Raw genomic sequence first — 20045 nt, forward strand, 5'->3', positions numbered from 1 at the left:
TGCTGTGGATGCAGCCGGGCTCACACAGAAACACAGTGGGAAGCGTGGACCCATGCCGTGGACGCAGCCAGGGCTCACACAGAAACACAGTGGGAAGCATGGACTTGTGCTGTGGATGCAGCCAGGGCTCACACAGAAACACAGTGGGTGGTGTGGACTCGTGCTGTGGACACAGCTGGAACTCACACAGAAACACAGTGGGTGGTGTGGACCCGTGCCGTGGACACAGCCAGGGCTCACACACACAGAATCACAGTGGGTGGTGTGCAGGCCACAGAGACTCCATTGCTGACCCCAGGCCCAGAGGCCATGGCCGGCTGCTGGCGGCCTGGTGAGGTCGGATGGGCAGATGGGGCTGTGAGGAAGGGCAGGTGCAGTTGGGCCTGAAGGCCCAGCCAATACTGTCTCTGCAAAGCCAACAAGGTGACGTGCCTGGCCCCCTCCTCCCGCCTGTGCCTCTGGTGGTGACCAGAGTGGCCCTCTGGCTGACTCGACCACCCTGACAGGTGAGGGCGGCTTTCCGGAGGCCCTGCGCCACACCTCAGCGGCCCCAAGTAAGCTCCTGGCCTCAGCAGCTCTCCTCACTGTGCTTTCCCAGACCAGGTGCTCCGAGGAGCCGGGATGTCCCCAGGAGTCCCCTGACGGGCTTTTGCGTGCAGACGGAGCCTGAGCATGCCTGGTCCCACTGAGAGTTCCAGGGAGCGCGTCAGAGGCCTCGGCCGAGTGCAGCCCGAGCAAGGGACCTCTGGCAGCCTGTGGCCCCAGAGCCCGTCTACCCACACCGTGCCTTCGGGCCTGGGCCCGGCCTCAGTCTTCCAATCTGTGACATGGGCAGGTGGACGTGCTCCTCGTGCGTGGCTTTGGCATGCGGACCGCCTGAGCCCTGATGTGGATGTGAGAATTTAGAGCTAGGCCTGAGGCCAGTTTGCTGCCAGGCCAGGGAGGGTGGTTTGTGGCAGGGGTGTGACGTCCAGGGAACCCCTTCCTGTAGCCTGGCCCGGCATCTAGGCCCCTGGAGAAGGGAGCCCACTGGAGGGGTCAGGGGCCATGCCTGGGAGCCACAGGGTCCAGGCAGATGCTGGTGACAAGGGACAGGAGCTTTTGCCCGGCTCTGGGGTTCCACGCAGCTGCAGAGCCACCAGGATGTGCCAGGGGCTGCTGAGGCAAGAGCCAAGCAAGAAATGATTGGGAGGGGACTGTCCCTGGAGGGGGGCGCGACCTTCAGAGAACCGGCCCAGGCTTTCCCCACCCTGGCCACCTGGGGGTTTGTGACTCTTGGAGGAGCGGCCCAGGCTCCCCCGCCTGCTGTGTGGGACGCACGCTCTAGGGCTCTGTGCAGCCCCAAGAGCCTCTGTGAAAGTCTGAAAATCAAGGACTGCAGCCGAAGACTTGGGGCCAACTTGGAAGCCGTTGTCACCTCCTTGGTATCCCCACAAAATGGCAGCTATGGGCCATGTACTCCTGTGACAGGCTAGGCACGAACGCAGACAGGAGTGGATGTCAGCCCAGCTCTTCCCCAGAGAGCACAGTCCTGTGTCCTGCCCCAGGGTGCAGCTGGAGAATGTGCCAGTACCAGAAAAGCCTCTCATCCCCGGCCTGGGTGAGGACCTGGAGGCCACGTTGCCCAGGGGACCCTCCCCGGGAGGCCTCTCTGCACACGCAGGCCTCCGCAGCCCAGGCAGACGACGGGGGTTTTGTGACTCTTTTCCAGGTCGAAGAGGATCAGAGCTTGGACTCTTGGCCTCTGGCCTTGGGGAGGCCACTGCTTCAGACCCCTAGGTGCCCTGTCCCCAGTGGGCCGTCAGCTTTAGGCCTTGGGACGCCTGAGGGATGTTCCCTGTTTGGGGGAGCCTGTTTGCCTGTGGGGTCCCAACACCCTTGCTGGTGTGGGCGTTCGAAGAGTTAACGGCGGCTCTGCCCCAGCCCCTGGCCCCTCCGTCCGCCGTGGGTCATTATTCCACAGCCCGCTGAGCGCTGGGCTCATCCGCCGGCCCAGCTGTTCTCTGGCCCTCACACCTGCTCTGACTTAGGAGCCCTGCTGCTCCCGCCTGGCCCTTACACCGGCTTGGACAAGACACGGCTCATTTTTCAACCTTTAAAAGTTTCTAAAGAAGAACCCAATCAATCCCTTTCTCTGTGGCTCTCAGAGCTCCCACCTGGAGGCGCTTCCAGCAGTGGGGCGGGTGTGCCTCGTGCCAGGGAGGTGGGACTGAGCCCTCAGGCCTGGCCGTTGTGCCCAGGATTGCAGCCCCTTGCTCTGGCCACCCACAGAGGACCCTGGTGCCCCAGCTGCCCAGTGCCCTCCCTGCAGCCCACCCCACTGTCCCAGGAGCTCTCATCCGCGGAGCCCAGCCCCCAGCCTGCAGAGCCCAATCTTCCACTCCAGGGCCAGGCCCCATGAGGACCACGGCCAGCTGCAGACAGAGACACACTGGCCAGTGGGTCTCCGGGGCGCTGTCCCTGGGGATGGAGGGACCAGGCTGAGTGGGGCCTCCTGGCCATGGGCTCAGCAGGTGGCAAGGCCCAGACAGGAGGTAGAGCCCTTGGGGAGGGCGGGCAGGGGAGCCAAGGAGGCCGGGGTCGCCACCCATCACACAGCCCTTTTGGGTCTGTTGCAAGTCTATTCCAGATCATGCTCCCTGAGGCCCCGCTGGGTGGGCCCCATGAGGTGCAGCGCGGCGGAAGCACTGGCAGTGAGCGGAGCAGGCTGGGCTGCGGGGCTGACTGTGTCTGTGTGTTTATGGCGGAGACCAGCACATCCAGGAGAGACCTGGGGGAGCTCTGGGTGAGGGGGAGCCCTGGCTTGTGCGGTGGGAATGGCCTATTTGCACATCTTGGGGCTGGGGTGGGCAGCTGCACGGCCTCTGTGTGTCCTCCCTCCGCACCCCCCATCTGGGTGAGCTGGCGGCATGGGCCTCCCCGCCTGCTCTGTGGGCCAGGCTGCCCCTGACTGGCCCCAGCAGCTGGCCAGGACTCACGGTCCGGACAGGACATGCCGCCGCCCTTAGCCCTGTCCCTGTTCAGACCCGGACAACCCCGATGGGTGGCAGGATCTCGCCCCGAGTGTCTCTGGGGGCCCGTGGCGGCCACCCTCTCCAAGGCTGTTCTCCTGGCTCCTGTCACCTCTTCGTGGTGGAGGAGGGAGGGACGGGTCGGTGTCCTGCATCTTCTGGAGTTGGGACAGGTGGGGAGCTGGGTACTGGCCTGTCCCCACTGGTGGCCTTTCAGAGGGGATGAAGGCCTGCGTGGGATGCTCAGTGGTCATGGGCGATGGCACCAGGAACGGGCTCTGTGGGCTGCGGAGCATCCATGATCTTTTCAAGTAAAAAAAAATTAATTGACTCCATCTGTGTTGGCCTAATGACTGATTAAATGACTAATCACAGAAGTCTTAATTAAGCCCATTTTTCTCGGAGCTGAGGAGGGAAGAGGGAGGAGGGGCTCCGAGGGCCCGGGAGAGCGGCTTGGACGCCAACAGCCACCAACGAGCAATGGCGCACAAGGTCGCTGCGCTGAGCCGCGTCGTGGACGGGCTGATGGGACCGTCCCAGGCTGAGGGGGCGCGGGCCGCCGCGTTTTCCTATCATGAAGCATGGAATTTGGATTTCTGGGGCCGGCGTCGCCGCCCCGCCTCCACCGTTCCCGTGGAATTCTCCTGTGTGGTTGGAGGAAGTCACGGCCACGTTGATTAAATCGAGTCCCTCTTCTGCAGCTGACATGATTTCACATCTTTTAGGAACTGACAGAGCTTTGTCCTTTTGTGGAATTCCGTAACATGCCTGGAATGTCTCCGCAGGAATGCAGCCAGAGGCCCTCTCAGAAATGTGTCCCCGCCCAGCGCGTGCCGGGCCCTCCAGTCTGGTCTGTGTCTACCGCCGGCCACAGGGAGGGCCACCGCGTGCACGCTGCCTCCCCACCCACAAGCTGGGGTTTCGCCCCAGGTGGACATGGGGCATGTGGTGAGGCAGTGACTTGGGAGCCAGATTCGGAGGCGGCCCAAGAGCCCCTCGCACACCCTCCCCCAGCCACATGGGACCCTGTCTGGTGCCTCTCCCTGCCATCTGCCAGAGGCAGCGTGGGTCAGCCGTGGCTCTCCAGGCCTGGACTCTGCCCCACGTGGCCGCAGGGGTGGGGCTCCCTGACATCCTTGGAGGTGCTGGGGCGGTTTGGGGGGCCAGGCAGGGGGGGGCCGGGTCTCAGCCTCTGGCTGCACCTGCAGGACCCTCGTGGCCGGACCCCCTTTTTGTCTGTTCTGCATCCGGGTGACCAGCCTCTGGTGGGCTTTGCAGAGTCAGAACGTGCCTGAGGGGGTCCTGGTGGCCCCAGCTGGGCTCTGGCAGGGCAGACAAGGCCTCGGTGCCCACAAAATCTGCCCTCACCTTGAGGCACAGCTTGTGAAGGAAACTTTGCCCCTCTTTCCTCTGCCTATTTTAGGGATCAGTCAGAGAAGACCTTGCGGAATCCTGCCTGAGTCGGAACAAAGGCACTGGCTTCTCCAGCGGGCGCTGTGCTTCTTATGTAAATTAAAACCCGCTGCTGCGCCTCTCCCGAAATTACAGGGTGGTGTGTCACTCTGCATCTTTGTCACTCTTTTTTTCCAATCCCTTCTATTGTTTGGAGCCTCCTGGATGACAGTGACAGGCTCTGATGTGGGCTTTGAGGGTCCACCAGGTGGGGGGTGCACCAGGGCTCACCGGGTGTCCAGCGGGGCTGCCTGTCCTCTCCAGGGCACCAGCTTCCCCCAGTGGGTGCTGGCAGGAGCTCCTGAGGCGCAGCCATGGGAAGGGGGCACAGGTGTGGCCGTTTTGGGGACAGGCTCCTTCCGGTGGACGGAGGAACCCAGGCCTGAACTCGCTGCTTCTCCCATTGTCTCCCGGCGCGTAACCCCAGAGGCCAGAGCGCCTGGCAGCTCTGTGTCTGACACTGGCCCCATGCAGGCCGCCAGGACTTGGCTTCTACATTGTGGGAATGGGCGGCACTGTGAGGGGCATGTCAACCTTCGGCACAGGCCCGTGTTGGGGGCCAGGAGGGCGCAATGTGGCATCTGGATGTGGAAGGGGCCACGCTCCCGTCTCAGTCGGAGGGCGCGACGTGGCTTCTGGGCTCCCGTCTCACTCAGTCTCTTGTCCACACTGCAGAGTCTCGTGTGTGGCCCGAGGTTTGGAACGGCCTGGAGACCCCTGTGTTAGCTCCCGTTGGGGCCCTGGGATGGGGTGAAAACCTCCATGAGTGAGCAAGGCTTTGGGGTTTTGTGGGGAGACGCGGTGAGGCGCTGTGGCCAAGAACCTGGGCGCTCAGACGGGCTCCCAGGCTGTGCCTCGATGGGCCAGGCTCTGTCGGGGGCTGGGGCTGGGGCTAGGGCTGGGCTCCGTGTCCTCCGTGGGTGCTGCCCACCAGGATGACCCCCCGGGTGACTCCGAGCCGTCACCCAACCGACGCCCAGAGGTCACCCGAAGGGGCTTCGTCTGGAACTGGAGGGCGGGACTGTAAAGAAAGGAGCAGAACCCGGGAAGCGGGTAACGTTGGGGTCCTCGGAAAGGAGAAGAAGGCAGCCATGTGTTGAGTGTGGAAGGGGGACTGGGGTTCCAGAACATTCCAGGCAGGAAGTTCAGTGAGCGGCGAGCTTTGGCCTGGAGATGCTCCTGGTGCATAATTATGCTGGCCAGTGGGCACGTCTGGCAGGGCTGGGGGCAGGCCCCACGTCCTGTGTGCCCAGCAGCGGAGATACCAGCTGGGACCCAGCAGCCGGGTCAGCCCTGGGCCCAGCTCCCGAGGCCTCGTCCCCATTCTGGAAACGGGGTCCCCAGTGACAGAACGGGCGATAGCTGTGGAGTGAGTGACAGCTGGGTGCAGGGAGTGGCCAGGGGCCTGGGGACTCTGGGACAGGACTGTGTTCCAGGGCAGGGGCCAAGGCTCGGGCAGAACAGAGTCGGTCTCAGAGCCACCCTGTGCGGGCAGCCCAAGGGGTCTCGGGTCTGAGGGGTCTCCTGGGACTCCAGGGTGTTCCTGGCTCAAGGCGCTGCCTCGGAGGCTGCAGCCTGAGGATGTGCTGACAGCTGGCCGCGGCGCCCGCCCTCCTCCGCCCCCATCACAAGCACCTTCTGACGCTTTCAGAGAGTGGCAGGAGCTTTCGCTCCTCCAGCGCTGCCCAGCCCTGCTGGCGGAGGTGAGCCGTCCCCGGGGCCGGCACGGGCTGGGACCCTGCCTGGAGCGACTCTGCCACGGAGCAGCGAGGGTTCCTTAAACGCAAACCAGACGCGGCTGACGGAGTGCTCAAGGGCTCTGGACTGGTCAGAGCCGGCTGGCTGCTGGAAGGAATGGCTTTCTTAGAACACTGAAAAGGAGGTCGTCCGGCCCAGAGCGGGACGTCCGGCTGCTGCGGGAGGCTGGGAGTGGGACTGGAGGGAGGGGAGCGTGGGAGACCGCAGAGCTTCCCTACCACGGAGCCGGCCGCATGCAGCTGGGGAGCCCCTGGGTGGGGGCAGAGGGGTGTGAGAGCTGGGAGGGATCACGTGGCAGCGAGGACCCCGCGGTGCGGCCAGGGGAACCAGGCTCTGGGGAGGGCGAGAGGCAGAGCCCAGGTTTGTCTCTAAGCCACTGCCGCCCAGGGCCCATGGCGGAGAGGCCTGCCAACATGCCGCCCCGCACCCCACGCTGGGTCCTCACCCCAGCAGCGGGCAGAGCTTGTGGAGGGTTCACGATGGGGAAGAGCCACCAGGGTTTCCGTACCCAGAAAACGCAGGCCCAGCTGCACAGAGGGCCGGGGCTCCCTGGCCGGGGCAGGTCTCCTTTTGGGCTGTCCGCCCAGCGTGACGGGAGGGCCCTGGCGGTGTGGCCGTGGCGCTGACGGAGAGAGGGGAAGCGGCCGCTGATCACAAACGTGTCCCCAGAGGAGTCAGCGTCATTTTAGCATGGGAAACTCAAACTCCGCTGCCACACCCTCCTGGGACTGGGACTGTCCTCGTCCAGTGACACTTAACCTGACGGCAGTGAGAGTCGCCTGCGGGCGCTGCCCGGGCCAGGAGGAGACGCGACTCCATCTCTCAGGCAGAAGACAGCGAAGGCCTACTTTTTGCTGAAATTAGACGTTTCAACATCACCCTCAGCTCTGAGGTTGCTACAGTGACTGAAGTGGACGTGCCACGCTGGGCGCTGGGTCCGTGCGCGTCTGTGGGGGTGACTTGGAGTGTCTCAGCTTCTGGCTCTTGCAGAGGCTCCCGAGACCGAGAAGCTGGGCAAACGGGGCCCCTGCGCCTGCAGGATCTTGGCTGCTTTTCAGTCTCTGATTCTCAAGTTATTGTACAAAGTGAGCTTCATATTTAATTCACAAACCATGACTCAGAGCTGGACAGAGGGTGGCGCCTCCCCTGGAAACGCTCCCATCCCAGCACCGCCAAGCAAGTGGCATTGCAGGCCAGTGCCAGCGTCTTGGCAGCCCCTGAGCGTCCCCCACAGTTGCCTCACTGCGGGGGGCTGCAATAGGCCTTCCTCCCTCCGCCCCTGGAGCTCCACCCCTGCGCCTGTGCCCGGGGTCTGTGCTCCGGGCCTTGGCCACTTCCAGAAGCAGGAGGCGGCCTGGCACACACACTCACAATCACTCACACACACACACATATACTCACACACTCAATCACACATTCACATACACACATTCACAATCACTCACACACATTCACAATCACACACAATCACATACACTCATACACACTCATAATCACATTCACATACACACATTCACAATCACACTCATACACACACGCGATCACTAATACACACACACACACACACACACACACACACACCCGCTTCTGTTTGGTGGATGGGCGGAGGCAGAGGACGACTTGAGTGCACCGGACCTCGTGTTGGTCCCAGGGGGGCGCTGGGGATGCCTGGAGCCTCCTCTGTCCCTGAGGCCCTTCTCTGGCCACCACAGGGGTCTCGTTCTCTACCCACCTGCTTTGCCCAAGGCCTCCAGTACCCACCCTGTCCCAGGTGGGCCCATGTCTCTCAAGAGCAGGTGATTTTTCTCACAGGGTCTGTGCACCGGGTCACCAAAATGTTTTGCCCTAATCGGGAATCCCAGAAGTCACAGGTTCCACCCAAGGAAACGAGAAAGAGGGCCTGGCAGGTGGCGGGGGGGTGGTGCTGGTCCCTCTGCAGGAAACCTACCAGCTCCTCCACAGCCTGCGGGGCCACGTGAGGATTGGTGGGAGAAGCCACTGTGTCCTCCAGCTCAGGCAGGAGGGACAGGCCCCCAGGGCACATTAGCGGGGCCTCCACGGCTCAGTGAGCAGCCCCCTCCAAGGTGTAGAGAGAGCCCGACCTGGCGTGGGAGATGCTGGCAGCGCCACGCCCCGGCGTCCTCCCTGGCAGAAGCAGCTTGTTGTGACCCTGCATGTGCTGTCCCGTGGCGCTGCCAGGCTCAGGATGGCGAGATGTGCCTACCTCGAAGCCCCCATGATGTTCCCGCCTGCCCGTGCTGCTGCGTGCACTGGGCCCTCTCCTGTTCTTGAGCCCAGAGTCCGCTTAGGCCCCAAACCCCGGTTCCCAGCCGCCTTCCTCTGGGAGCCCCCCAGCCCCTCCCTCCTCTCTGCCTCTGGGAGCCGGAAGCCTGGTCCACCCGGCCGTCTGGGGCTGCGGTGATGGAAGCAGATGGACCGGCTCCAGCTCTGCCCACTCTCTGCTGGCCCAGGCGAGGGGCAGGGCAGCTGTTGGCCCGCGGGACCCTGGCGGGGGCTCCCTGAAGTGAGGCCGTGTGGGCTCATTGCTTTCCTGGACCAGCCCTTGGCTCCCCGAGGCCTTCTGTGTCCTCCTAGCCCAGCTGATGAGGAGGCTAGAGCTCACCCTCCAACGCCCGGGGTGGGCGGCCCCTACCTGCTGCCTCCCGGTGGCTCTGGTGCGGTGGGTGGTGCTGCCCTGGGGTGCGGGCCGCCTCTGGATCTGCTGCCTGCCTTCTAGAAGGGTTGGGCAGGAGGAAGTGAGAGGGAGAGGCTCAGAAGGGAGTCCAGGGCTCTGCTCCAAGCCCCTAGGGGCACGTGGCCTGGGTGCTGAAGCGGCGAGTGGGTAGGGACTGCTGAGTGATGTGGGGTGGCCTCCCCACCCCGCACCGTGAACACCCACCTTGTGGAGGCTGTCCAGGAACAGGAAGGGGTGGTACCCGGGCGGGGGCGGCCCCAGGAGGACATCTGTGAAAGCGGCACGGCCCTGCTGCACTCGCTGACAGGCCCCGGGACAACAGGGCGCGCACCCCCTGGCTGCGGAGACAGAACGAAGAAGGGCCCTGTGAGGCTCGGGGTGGACACGGAGGGAGCCCCTCTTGGCTGTGCTGAGCTGTGGCTGTGGCCAGGCAGTGAGGCTGATTCTCTGGGAGCAGGTCAGAGGGCAGGGCCTGTCCATCCTGGGTGCTCCCTCTGGCTGCCAAGGGTGGAGGTGGGGGTCCCCCACGTCCACAGCCCCGTGATGCCCCCTGTCCCGTTCTGAGTCCCCCCCAGAGCCTGGGAGGCCAGTGCTTTACGGTGGGAAGGGTCTCCCATCAGCAGCCCCTGCCAGCCTGCTTCTAAGGTAGGGCCGGGGCGGGGACCAGGCCGGTGCACAGCGGCACAGCCACATTGTCCCGTGAGCACAGCGTGAGGAGGAAGATGGTTCTGCTCCAGCGGCATATCCAGCCGGGCCTCCCATCAGACCCCGCCCTCCACAGCCTGGAGGAGAGGAATCAGGGCAGCTGCCAGCTGCCCCCCTGAGTGGTTGCAGCCCCCGAGACCCTAAGTCCATCAGCATCGGAGGAGGGTGTGGGGGGCTCAGCCTGTGCTTCCCTCAGTGGGACCCCTGCAGACCCCTGCCCATCCTGGTTCCTTCAGCAGCTTGCAGGGCCCCGCGTGTGAGATCTGGTGGCTTCCCTCTGCTCTCCCCACGCGCAGATGGAGCTGCAGCCACAGGGTCCCCCCTGCTGTCTCTTTTACAAGGACGGTCAGTGGCTGAGCCTGAAGGAAAGAAGTTCAGAGCAGCCTCTCCACATACAGTAGAGCCACGTTCCCAGGGATGCTTGGGGCTCTCCGGATACCCCTGCCCGAGGGTACCACCCACCACTGGGAGGAGGTGCCAGGAGGAGGCCACTGATGTGCTGAGGGCAGGAGGTCAGCACTGGAGCCGCATGCACCAGGGGAATTCTAAGCGGGAGGCACGGGCTGGGGTGGTGGCTTTAGGGCCACAAATGAGCATCCTCACTGGGCAGTGATGCCATCAAAAAACAGGAAGGGCCGAGCCCCAGGATGGAAGGAGGAACCAGGGCCTGCTGAGGGATGCGCAGGAGGGTCTGTTTGGGCTCAGATTCATTTGAGGCCAGATCCCAGGAGGCAGGACCCTCATGTGGGGCCCTGGGGCCAGACCCTCTGTGGGGCTCCGAGTGAGTGGAGGGGCACTGGAGAGGGCCTTAGGGCTGGAGGCATTAATGTCCCTTCCCCAGAGCCCAACTTCTCCAGGGAGTGACAGGGACACCAGGGAGAGTCAGCCTCAGAAGTAATTCCAAATTACAGGTGTGAAAATTATCTCTCTCGGAGGTGTCTTAATGTAATCATTATGGCGCTTTATAGAGAGAAAGTCGTCCCTTCTGCAAGGACACTCTTTAATGGACGTCCTCCTCCCAGCAGCTTTTGCTGGCCCGGCACTCCTGACGCCCGGGGCAACAGCCGGGAACTGGGCTGCTGACGGCATCATTTCCATTTCTCGACGCGCCAACGGTTTCTGCGTGGATTGCACTGGAGCTAACGTGGACTACGTGTTTTATCGACACCCCCGAACAATAAGGCTCCTAACCATGCGGCACTCTCACCCTCAGCAAGGTGACTGCTCCAGAGTGGGCCCAGATTGTGAGCCCCCAGGACAGGTGACTCCCACGGTGGCGAGGGCTCGGATCTCCACGGGGCAGGGTGGGAGGTTGGAAAATGTGTTTTAGAAGCCCCGCAGGCATTTCTGGTGTGCAAATAAGCACACATCCACATGCAGCCTGGAGGGCGTCTGCAGCTCGGAGGCTTGGGGCTTCGGGACAAGCCATTTGTAGGGTCTCCCTTGCACGGTGATCATGGTGGCTGGTGCCAGGCACCCTCAGGCAGGTCTCACGACGTCCCCACTCCCCTCAGAGGAAAGGCTCTGTCGTGATTGCCCGGCTGATGAGAATCTGGGCTCAGTTAGGTAAAGGCAGCTTTCCTGGCAGCTTTCCTGGCAGCTTAGACGGCCTTCAGCTCAGCAGGAAGAGGACAGAGGACATCAGGGCGTCCGTAAAGCCGGGTTCCTTGAGCTCACGTGGGTTTGACATGTGGAGTACCCCGAATGTGCAGACAGAAGCTCCCTCTTTGTGGCCCCTGACAGTGAAGAGGAGGCCGTCTGGGTTGGCCAAGATGCCTTTTGTTGCAGGACGAACGAGAAATGGTGAAAAGCAGCAGGGGAGCAGTGTCCCCAGCCCCGGCCTGGGCGGAGCCCTCTGGATCCCAGCTCCTCTGGATCTGGGAGCCCACGCCGTGTTGCTTTCTTCTGGATCTCACCTGTCTCTCCCTCAGGCTCTGACGGCGTGGCACAGGCCTGCAGAGGGCGTTTCTGCTGCCACATGGGGAGGAGACTCCTTGGCCACGAGAGACGGAGGTCCACCTCTGCCGTGTACTCGTGGGGGGGACGCCCTGGCCACGAGAAATTTCGGTCCACTTCTGCCGTGCACTCCCAGAGTCCGGGCTGCAGGCTGAGCCGGCGGCCCCGGGTGCTGGCTGTGACCGCCTTCTCTGAGGTGGATACCGCAGCCCCCAGGTGCTCAAGCTGAAAATTGGGGGTCGGCCTCCAGGTGCCCCCGTCCCATATCCTGTACCCCACAATCTCTGCAGCTGCAGTAACAAGGCTGACATCAAGACTGCCTTCAAAATATATCTGTGCCGGGACCCCCAAGGCTCCCCACTGCCCTGCCACACCCCCACCTGTCCCCAGCGTCTCCTACTGAGTCACTGGCACTGCCCTCAGCTGGAGGCTGACTTCTGGGTCCCCCTCGCCCCTCAGTCCACTGTTTACACAGGACCCTCACAGGGAAGCCAGGTCAGTCCCCCTCCGCCAAGGGCCAGAGGTGTAGCCGGCCTGGCCCCTGCCTGATGCTGGATCAGAAATGCCACGCAGCTCGCCATCCCCTACAGAAAACGAGGGCTCAGGATGGCCCAGCCAGAGGCTCTCTGCTGAGCAACACCTGGAACCCACTTGGCTGCCCCTGCTAAGGCCCCCTCCACCCAGGAGCAGCACTCCCACCGCACGACTTCTCCACGTTTACTGAAGAGGCAGGTTTCCAAGTCTGTGCCCGGGCTCTGCCTCTGACATCAGGCTGGCCCTGGCCTGAACCCCCACTCCCTCCCCCGGCATCATCGGCTACAGCTGGCCACTGTCCTCCCAAGCCCTATTTCCTCCTGCCCTTGGGCCCCCAGGGGACTTCAGAGGCTGCTGGCCTGGTGGCAGGCTGGCCTCTCCTGTCCATACCCTTCTTTGGGTGGTCACCTCACTTCTCATGGACATAAGCACCACGTTCAGCCAGATGGGCCTCCAGCACTTGCCTCCTCAGGGGCCACATGTCCAGCTATGGTGGCCAGCAGACACCTCACACTGTGTCCTGTGCATCCCACGCTCCACAGCCACCAGAGCTGACCCAAGTCCCTCCTGCAGCTCAACCTCCCCCGGCCACTGACTCCTCCCCTTGCGCCATGGCACTCCTCTGCCCAGCAAGTTTCCCCAAACCTCTCGGATCCTCCTGTGGGTAACTTCAAGGCTACAGTCCTGGGGTCCAGGCCACCATCTGACTCGGAGGACTGCAGTGGGCCTTTAGGCCTCCAGCATCCTTGGTCCTGTCACCCAGGACAGGACCACCCAGGACGGGACCTCCCAGGACAGGACCACCCAGGACGGGACCTCCCAGGACAGGACCACCCAGGACAGGACCACCCAGGACAGGACCTCCAGCACTGCTCACCTCCAGCACATGGTGGACTCAAGGTAGTAGGTGGACCTTGTCACTCACTGGCTCCAAATGGCCAGAGGCTTTTCCTGCAATGTGAGCACATGCCACCACACAGGCCACCACACAGGCCATAACATGGACCAACTCAAAGGCCACCATACAGGCCATGACTTGGGCCACCATAAAGACCACCACCACACAGGCCACGGTGCAGGCTGCCACACAGGCCACAACATGGGCCACCACAAAGGCCATGGTGCAGGCTGCCACACAGGCCATGATGTAGGCCACCACCACACAAGCCATGGTGCAGACTGTCAACTGCCACATAGGCCATGACATGGGCCACTACAGAGGCCATCACCACACAGGCCATGGTGCAGGCTGCCACACAGGCCATGACATGGGCCACCACAAAGGCCACCACACAGGACATGACTTGGGCCACTACAAAGGCCATCACCACACAGGCCATGGTGCAGGCTGCCACACAGGCCATGACTTGGGCCACCACAAAGGCCACCACCACAAAGGCCACGGTGCAGGCTGCCACACAGGCCATAACACAGCCACCACAAAGGCCACCACACAGGCCATGATGCAGGCTGCCACATAGGCTGTGACGTGGGTTACCACAAAGGCCACCACCATAAAGGCCACAGCGCAGGCTGCCACACAGGCCATGACATGGGCTACCACAAAGGCCACCACACAGGCCACAATGCAGGCTGCCACACAGGCAGTGATGTGGGCCACCACAAAGGCCACCACCACAAAGGCCACAATGTGGACCACCACATAGGCTGTGGGAAATAAAAGTTCCTCTTCAAAGTTTCCTTTCTTGTTAAAGAATAAATCATAAGTGTGCTAATAACTCTTTGTTAAACCCTATCCTATGTGGCTGTTAGACATGCTCCTTGGCACATAGCACATTCTACGTCCTTGTACTTTAACCAAGATATCTGTACTGGATGCGCTCACAGGCATGTCCCAGCTCACAGCCTATGCCCCTTCCTTACTTGGACTTCTCCATTGCTTTTACCTGTTTAGAAAAATTTTAAGTTATTACCCAATCAGGTTTTAGTTTACATTGTGAGGTCTGGCTCCAACCATTAGAAATCAGACACAGCAGTAAGGACAACCCCAAATGCATAAGGGATAAATAGGTCTGCTTTTTCTTTGTTGTACTCTCGTAGCTAGATGGCTAGCCAAAGTATCTTTCCTGCAAGAAGTAAAAATTGCTTTGCTGAGAGAGCCTTTGTCTCAGTGCTGATTTTTCTTTGTGGCACTGAGCATCTGTTTCCAACACAGGCCACGATGCAGGCCACCACATAGGCTACCACATAGACCACAGTGAGAGCTGCCACACAGGCCACCACATAGGCCAGGACAAGGGCTGCCACATAGGCCAAAACATGGGGCCCACAGTGCAGACCACACCAAGCCGTGAGGCAGGCCATGATAGGTGCCCTCCAGTCCTCTCCTCCTTGCCTGTCTCCACTCTGCCCCTCTGGCCCTGGCACTGCTGCCCGTCAGGTGCAGGCTGGCCTTGCCCTTCTGCCCCAGTCCCCACACCACCTTGGTCTGGCAGGCCCAGCCCCGCTGTGTCCTACCTATCTCCTGCTGCTGCGGCTTCCCCTTCCTGGATCTGTCCCCAGCAGAGCACCCGCCCCTGCTTTGTTCCTGGGAGTCCCCAGCTGGCCCCAGGCATGTTGCTGACCGTGTGACGGCCAGGTGCCTGGCCAAGCTGACTTGCTGGTCACGGTGTGGCTGCCCCATGTCACCTCCTTTCTGGGCGTTGCCTCTCTTGTGCCCCTGGTCTGCAGACTTGCTCCCATCGGGCCAAATCACCGAAAAGAAAAGGCGAAAAGTCTGATGGCACGTGCCCCCCCACTTAGAAGGCATGAGGTGCGGAGTTGCCTTTGGACAGCACAGGGCCCATTGTCAGCGGAGAGCCTCTCCCCTAGTCTGAGTGGTGCCCGCCAGCCCAAGTGGGCTGTGCCCCAAGGCTTAGGGAGACAAATTCTGTGGTGGATGCATCAGCTCATCAAATTCTGGGCTCCACAAGCCCCAGAGGAACCAACCACTCATGCCAAAGAGTCAGGGGCCCAGGCAGTGCCTGGGCACTCCTCCCTGAGGCCATGCTCCTTGCCGCCTGGGCAGGTCCACCCACTGAGGCAGGGCTCCCGGCAGGCGTGCCCACCCCAGCTCTCAGGAGTGACTTCCAAAGCCTTTATGCCAGTTTTAATTACAATAATTATGGCTTTATAAGCAAGATAAAGGTCACTGTGTGACCTCCAGGGAGCCTCGGGATCCAGGAGGCTGAGCTGGCCCGGGACGGGATCGGGCAGCTTGACCTCTCCAGTGGGAAATGCCAATTCATTATCTTTTTACAGCGGACTCAATTAGACTCCCTAGTCATCTGTGTAGGGCACGCAGGCAGCAGGTGGGGACACTGCCAGAGGCATCAAAGCTGCTCGGGACGGGCCAGCGCCGAGAACGGCTGTGGCAAGCCCAGGACCTGGCCATGGGGAGGACAGGCTGAAGCGGAAACGTCAGCTTCGTTTAAGTAGATTCCAAAAATAAAACGTTATTGGCCCTAAGGGGACAAGAACGGTGTCATTTGGAGGTGACCGGACACAGGGCATTAGTCTTTAAGAGTCCATCAGTCAGCTGGGAGTGCGGCTCATTAGAGACGCAGGGCGGGGCCTGGAGAAGTCAGCAGGGACACGTGGCCAGGACACAAGCTACACGGGGACCTCTCAGACTCCCCTGCTGTCCCCAGGGCCTCCTCTTCACCTCCCTCACCTCCCTCACCAGGGAGCAGGCAAGGCCCTGCTGAACTAAGCCACCTGAGAGCCACAGGGAGGTGTGGGCCAGGCCATCACCATACCTGACCTCCCTCAGCAGAGCCAGCCTGCTCCCCGGCACCGTCACCAAGAAAGAACCCGTGCTGGCCTTTCCTCTGCCTTTTTCAACACTTTATTTTATCATAGAGATGGGGCCTCCCTATGCTGCCCAGACTGGCCTTGAACTCCTGAGTTCAAGCGATCCTCTGGCTTCAGCTTCCCGAAGTGCTGGGATCACGGGTGGAGCCTGGCAACAGCTTCCCTGCCTTTCCGGAAGCATAGGGAGGCTGGGAAAGGCCTGGGGGGCAGGGTGTGGGGCGGAGGAGCCCCAAGGATGTCACTGGTGAGGAGGCCAGGAGCAGGACAGTGCAGACAGCAGTTCCTCTGGAGACGGGGTCCTGCATAGGCCAGGCTGTGTGAAGGACACATTGGTCCCCGCTGACATCTCAGGGCGAGCGTGAGGACCCCGGCCTGCTCTGGCCTTCTTCCCAGGGGCCCTCGTCCTGGTGCTGCACAGATGAAGCCTGGCCACCCCGTGGGAAGGGAGAGGGGAGAGCTGTGCCCACGTGCTGGCTCTAAGAGCCCCAGCAGCCACCTGCAGAGCCCAGGGGACAGGGCTGGAGCTGGCCACAGCAAATGCCAAGTCCCTAAATGCAGAATTCAGACAGAGGGTGCACGGCCGTCTCTGTTAGCACAAAGTGGGAGCAGTGAAGACCGGGTCAGCTTCTGGGAGGGGTCCACGTGAGCACATGCTCTGAGGGGTCCACGCCAGCTCACGCTCTGAGGGGCCCACGCCAGCTGACGCTCTGAGGGGCCCACGCCAGCTCACGCTCTGAGGGGGTCCACGCCAGCTCACGCTCTGAGGGGGCCCACGCCAGCTCATGCTCTGAGGGGTCCACGCGAGCGCACACTCTGAGGGGTCCACGTAAGCTCACGCTCTGTGCTCATGGACATCCATGTGCAACCACATGCGCCCGCGCCCACGCAGATACACCACGGTCCCCACGCTGCCATACCCAGGGTCTGTCTCTGCCCCTGGCATCTCCAACCCATTCCTTCCCCCAGACCAGGGCCAGGCCTGCACACCTGCCACCCACCACCTGCTGGGGCAGCAGCCACGCACTCTCCTGCTGCTCACGCAGACTCCTGCCTGTGCTCCCTGCCAGCAGCTGAGCATGGGCGGCCTTGCTGGGGGCAGAGTACAATTCGGGGCACTTGCCTCGCCTCCATCCTCCTTGGAGAGCCTCGGGCCCACCCTATGTGGCTCTGAACAGCAAGGGCCACGCTCTGCACTGGGAGGCTCCCTGCCCTGCCAGCCGGACACCCAGGCCGATCTGAGGACCAGCCCCAGCACCTGTCCCTCGCCCATGGACACAGGCTGCCGGCAGCATCACTGCTGACCACTGACAGAGATGAGGGCATGCTAGCCGGCAGCACATGGACCCTGTGTCCCAGGGTCTCCTGGAGGAACAGAAACTGCCCTGAGAGCCCGGGGCCAGACCCCGCTGTGCAGCTCTGACCTCAGATGCCCAGATGCCCACACCGGCCAAGCTCACGCCAGCAGAGCCGCTGCTCACAGGCCCTGCTGGAGAGTCAGAGTGCACACAGCCACGTGCACGTGGCCAGGCACACACACGCTTGCTTCCATCCCTGTGACTCAGCCCAAGCTCACACGTCCCAAGCCCATGGCTTCTTTCTTGTCTCTCCTTTTTCGCATCGACCAAAGACACAACCTGCCTCTGTGACGAGACCTCAGTCAAGGCTACCTGGGGACCCTTCCCTGAAAGGTCTGGCCTGGAAGCTTCCAAGACACCAGGGCCCTGGCAGTCGGGGAAAGGCCCAGGAATGTTACCAAGCGCTGGGAGGCTGAGGCGGGAGGATCGCTTGAGCGCAGGAGTTTGAGGATTGCAGGGGCCTCACCCGGCCTCGAGATAAATCACAGTTTCTATATTTCTTCGCCTCCCGGGTTCAAGCGATGCTCCTGCCTCAGCCTCCCGAGTGGCTGGGACTGCAGGTACCCACCACCATGCCGGCTAATTTTTGTATTTTTAGAGACAGGGTTTTGCCATGCTGGCCAGGCTGGTCTTGAACCCCTGACCTCAGGTGATCCGCCCACCTCAGGCTCCCAAAGTGCTGGGATTATAGGCGTGAGCCACCTCGCTTAAAGGAAAAGACAAAAAAGCCCCCTTTCCCCCCTCACCCATCTTGACCTAAGAGGGATGTTTGTGCACAACCTTGCCCTCAGGGCTCCGGCCCCCAGCAGGTCCGAGTACAGGGTCTCCTGCCAGCACGCCTGATCATCAAGTGCTCCAGGGCCTTTCCCTGACTGCTGGGCCCTGGTGTCTTGGAAACTTACAGGCCAGGCCATTCAGGGAAGGTCCCCATTTGGCCTTGTCTGAGGTCTCGTCACAGAGAACCCTGGGTTACGCGTTTTTGGGAGGAAAGGCTCGGATGGGACACTGTGGTCTGCTCAGCCCATGCTGCTGGGTGGGGCAGGATTTTCACTGTTCAGTACCAGTGGAGTCCACTGTGACGGCTCTGTTAGGGAACCATCACCTTTAGGGTGGCGGCCACATCTCCATGGCGGGCTGACTCCTCTTCCCTCTGCCCCAGCCCAGATCCGCCACTTCTCCAGGCAACCCTGGTTCTTTACAGAGATGCCACCTGGGTGCTGAGTCTGCTCCTTCCTGCTGGGGAGCTGCTGCCCACTGGCCCTGGCCAAGCCGGAGGGTGAGTGCACGCGCATGCACACCCAGGAGCACCCATATTTATGGGCACGCACCCATACATGCATGCACACACCCAAACACCCGCATGCACACACACACCTGCACAGGCACGTACATGTATGCATGCATGCACATATATACCTACGCAGGCACACACATATGCATGCACACACACGCACACATGCGCAAGTAGACGGATGCACGCATGCACACATGCACCTGTGTGGGCACGCACACACACATGTGCATGCACATGGACACACATAGGCACACACGCACCTGTGTAGGCACACACACGTGCACACACACGGATGCACATACACACACATGCACCTGTGTAGGCATGCACACACGCACATGTGCACCCACACGGGTGCACACATGAACATACACACCTGTGTGGGCATGCACACACACACGTGCATGCACACACACATCTATGTAGGCATGCACACACACACACGTGCATGCACACGGATGCACACACATGCACCTGCGTAGGCACACACACACGTGCATGCACACGGATACACACATGCACACACACACCTGCATAGGCACACACACACACACGTGCATGCACACAGATGCACACATGCACACACACATCTGCATAGGCAAACACGTGCATGCACACGGATGCACACATGCACACATGCACCTGTGTAGGCACACACACGTGCATGTACACGGATGCACACACACACATGCCTGCATAGGCACGCACACGTGCACACACACGGACGCACACATGCACACACACCTGCATAGGCACATGCACGTGCATGCACACGGATGCACACATGCACACACCTGTGTAGGCATGCACACACATGGATGCACACATGCACACACGCACCTGTGTAGGCACACACACACATGTGCACACACAGAGGCACACACACATGCACCTGCATAGGCATGCACACACACATGTGCATGCACATGGACGCACACAAACACATACACCTGAGTAGGCACATACACGTGCATGCACACGGATGCACACATGCACACACACACCTGCATAGGCACACACACACGCACATGCACACGGATGCACACATGCACACACACCTGTGTAGGCATGCACACACACATGTGCATGCACACAGACGCACATATGCACACACACACCTGCATAGGCACACACACGTGCATGCACACAGATATGCACATACACACGCCTGCGTAGGCATGCACACACATGCACACACGGATGCACACATGCACCTGCCTAGGCACACACACACATGTGCATGCACAAGGACGTGCACACACACACGCACCTTTGTAGGCACACACACACATGTGCATGCACACGGATGCACACATGCACATGCACACGGATGCACACATGCACACATGCACCTGTGTAGGCATGCACATGCACATGGACACACACACACATGCACCTGTGTAGGCACATACACACGCATGCACACGGATGCACACATGCACATGTGCACCTGTGTAGCCACATACACTCTC

General features: G+C 61.5%; 1 protein-coding gene across 5 annotated transcripts in view; it reads right to left on the reverse strand.

The window, feature by feature from the left end:
• The window catches only part of MORN1 (MORN repeat containing 1), a 67582-nt gene that overhangs the window by 5553 nt on the left and 41984 nt on the right, over window positions 1-20045 (reverse strand). For all 5 annotated transcript variants that reach the window (XM_032262173.1, XM_032262177.1, XM_032262176.1 and 2 more), the window contains 2 exons: window positions 9121-9254; window positions 8875-8954 (listed from right to left, as the gene is read on the reverse strand). In XM_032262173.1, coding sequence (XP_032118064.1) covers window positions 8875-8954; window positions 9121-9254 — 214 coding nt within the window. The remainder of the gene's footprint in view (window positions 1-8874; window positions 8955-9120; window positions 9255-20045) is intronic.

Source organism: Sapajus apella, unplaced genomic scaffold (assembly GCF_009761245.1).
Source record: "Sapajus apella isolate SASKATOON/1434 unplaced genomic scaffold, GSC_monkey_1.0 scaffold127, whole genome shotgun sequence".
In the NCBI taxonomy this organism is placed as follows: Eukaryota; Metazoa; Chordata; class Mammalia; order Primates; family Cebidae; genus Sapajus; species Sapajus apella.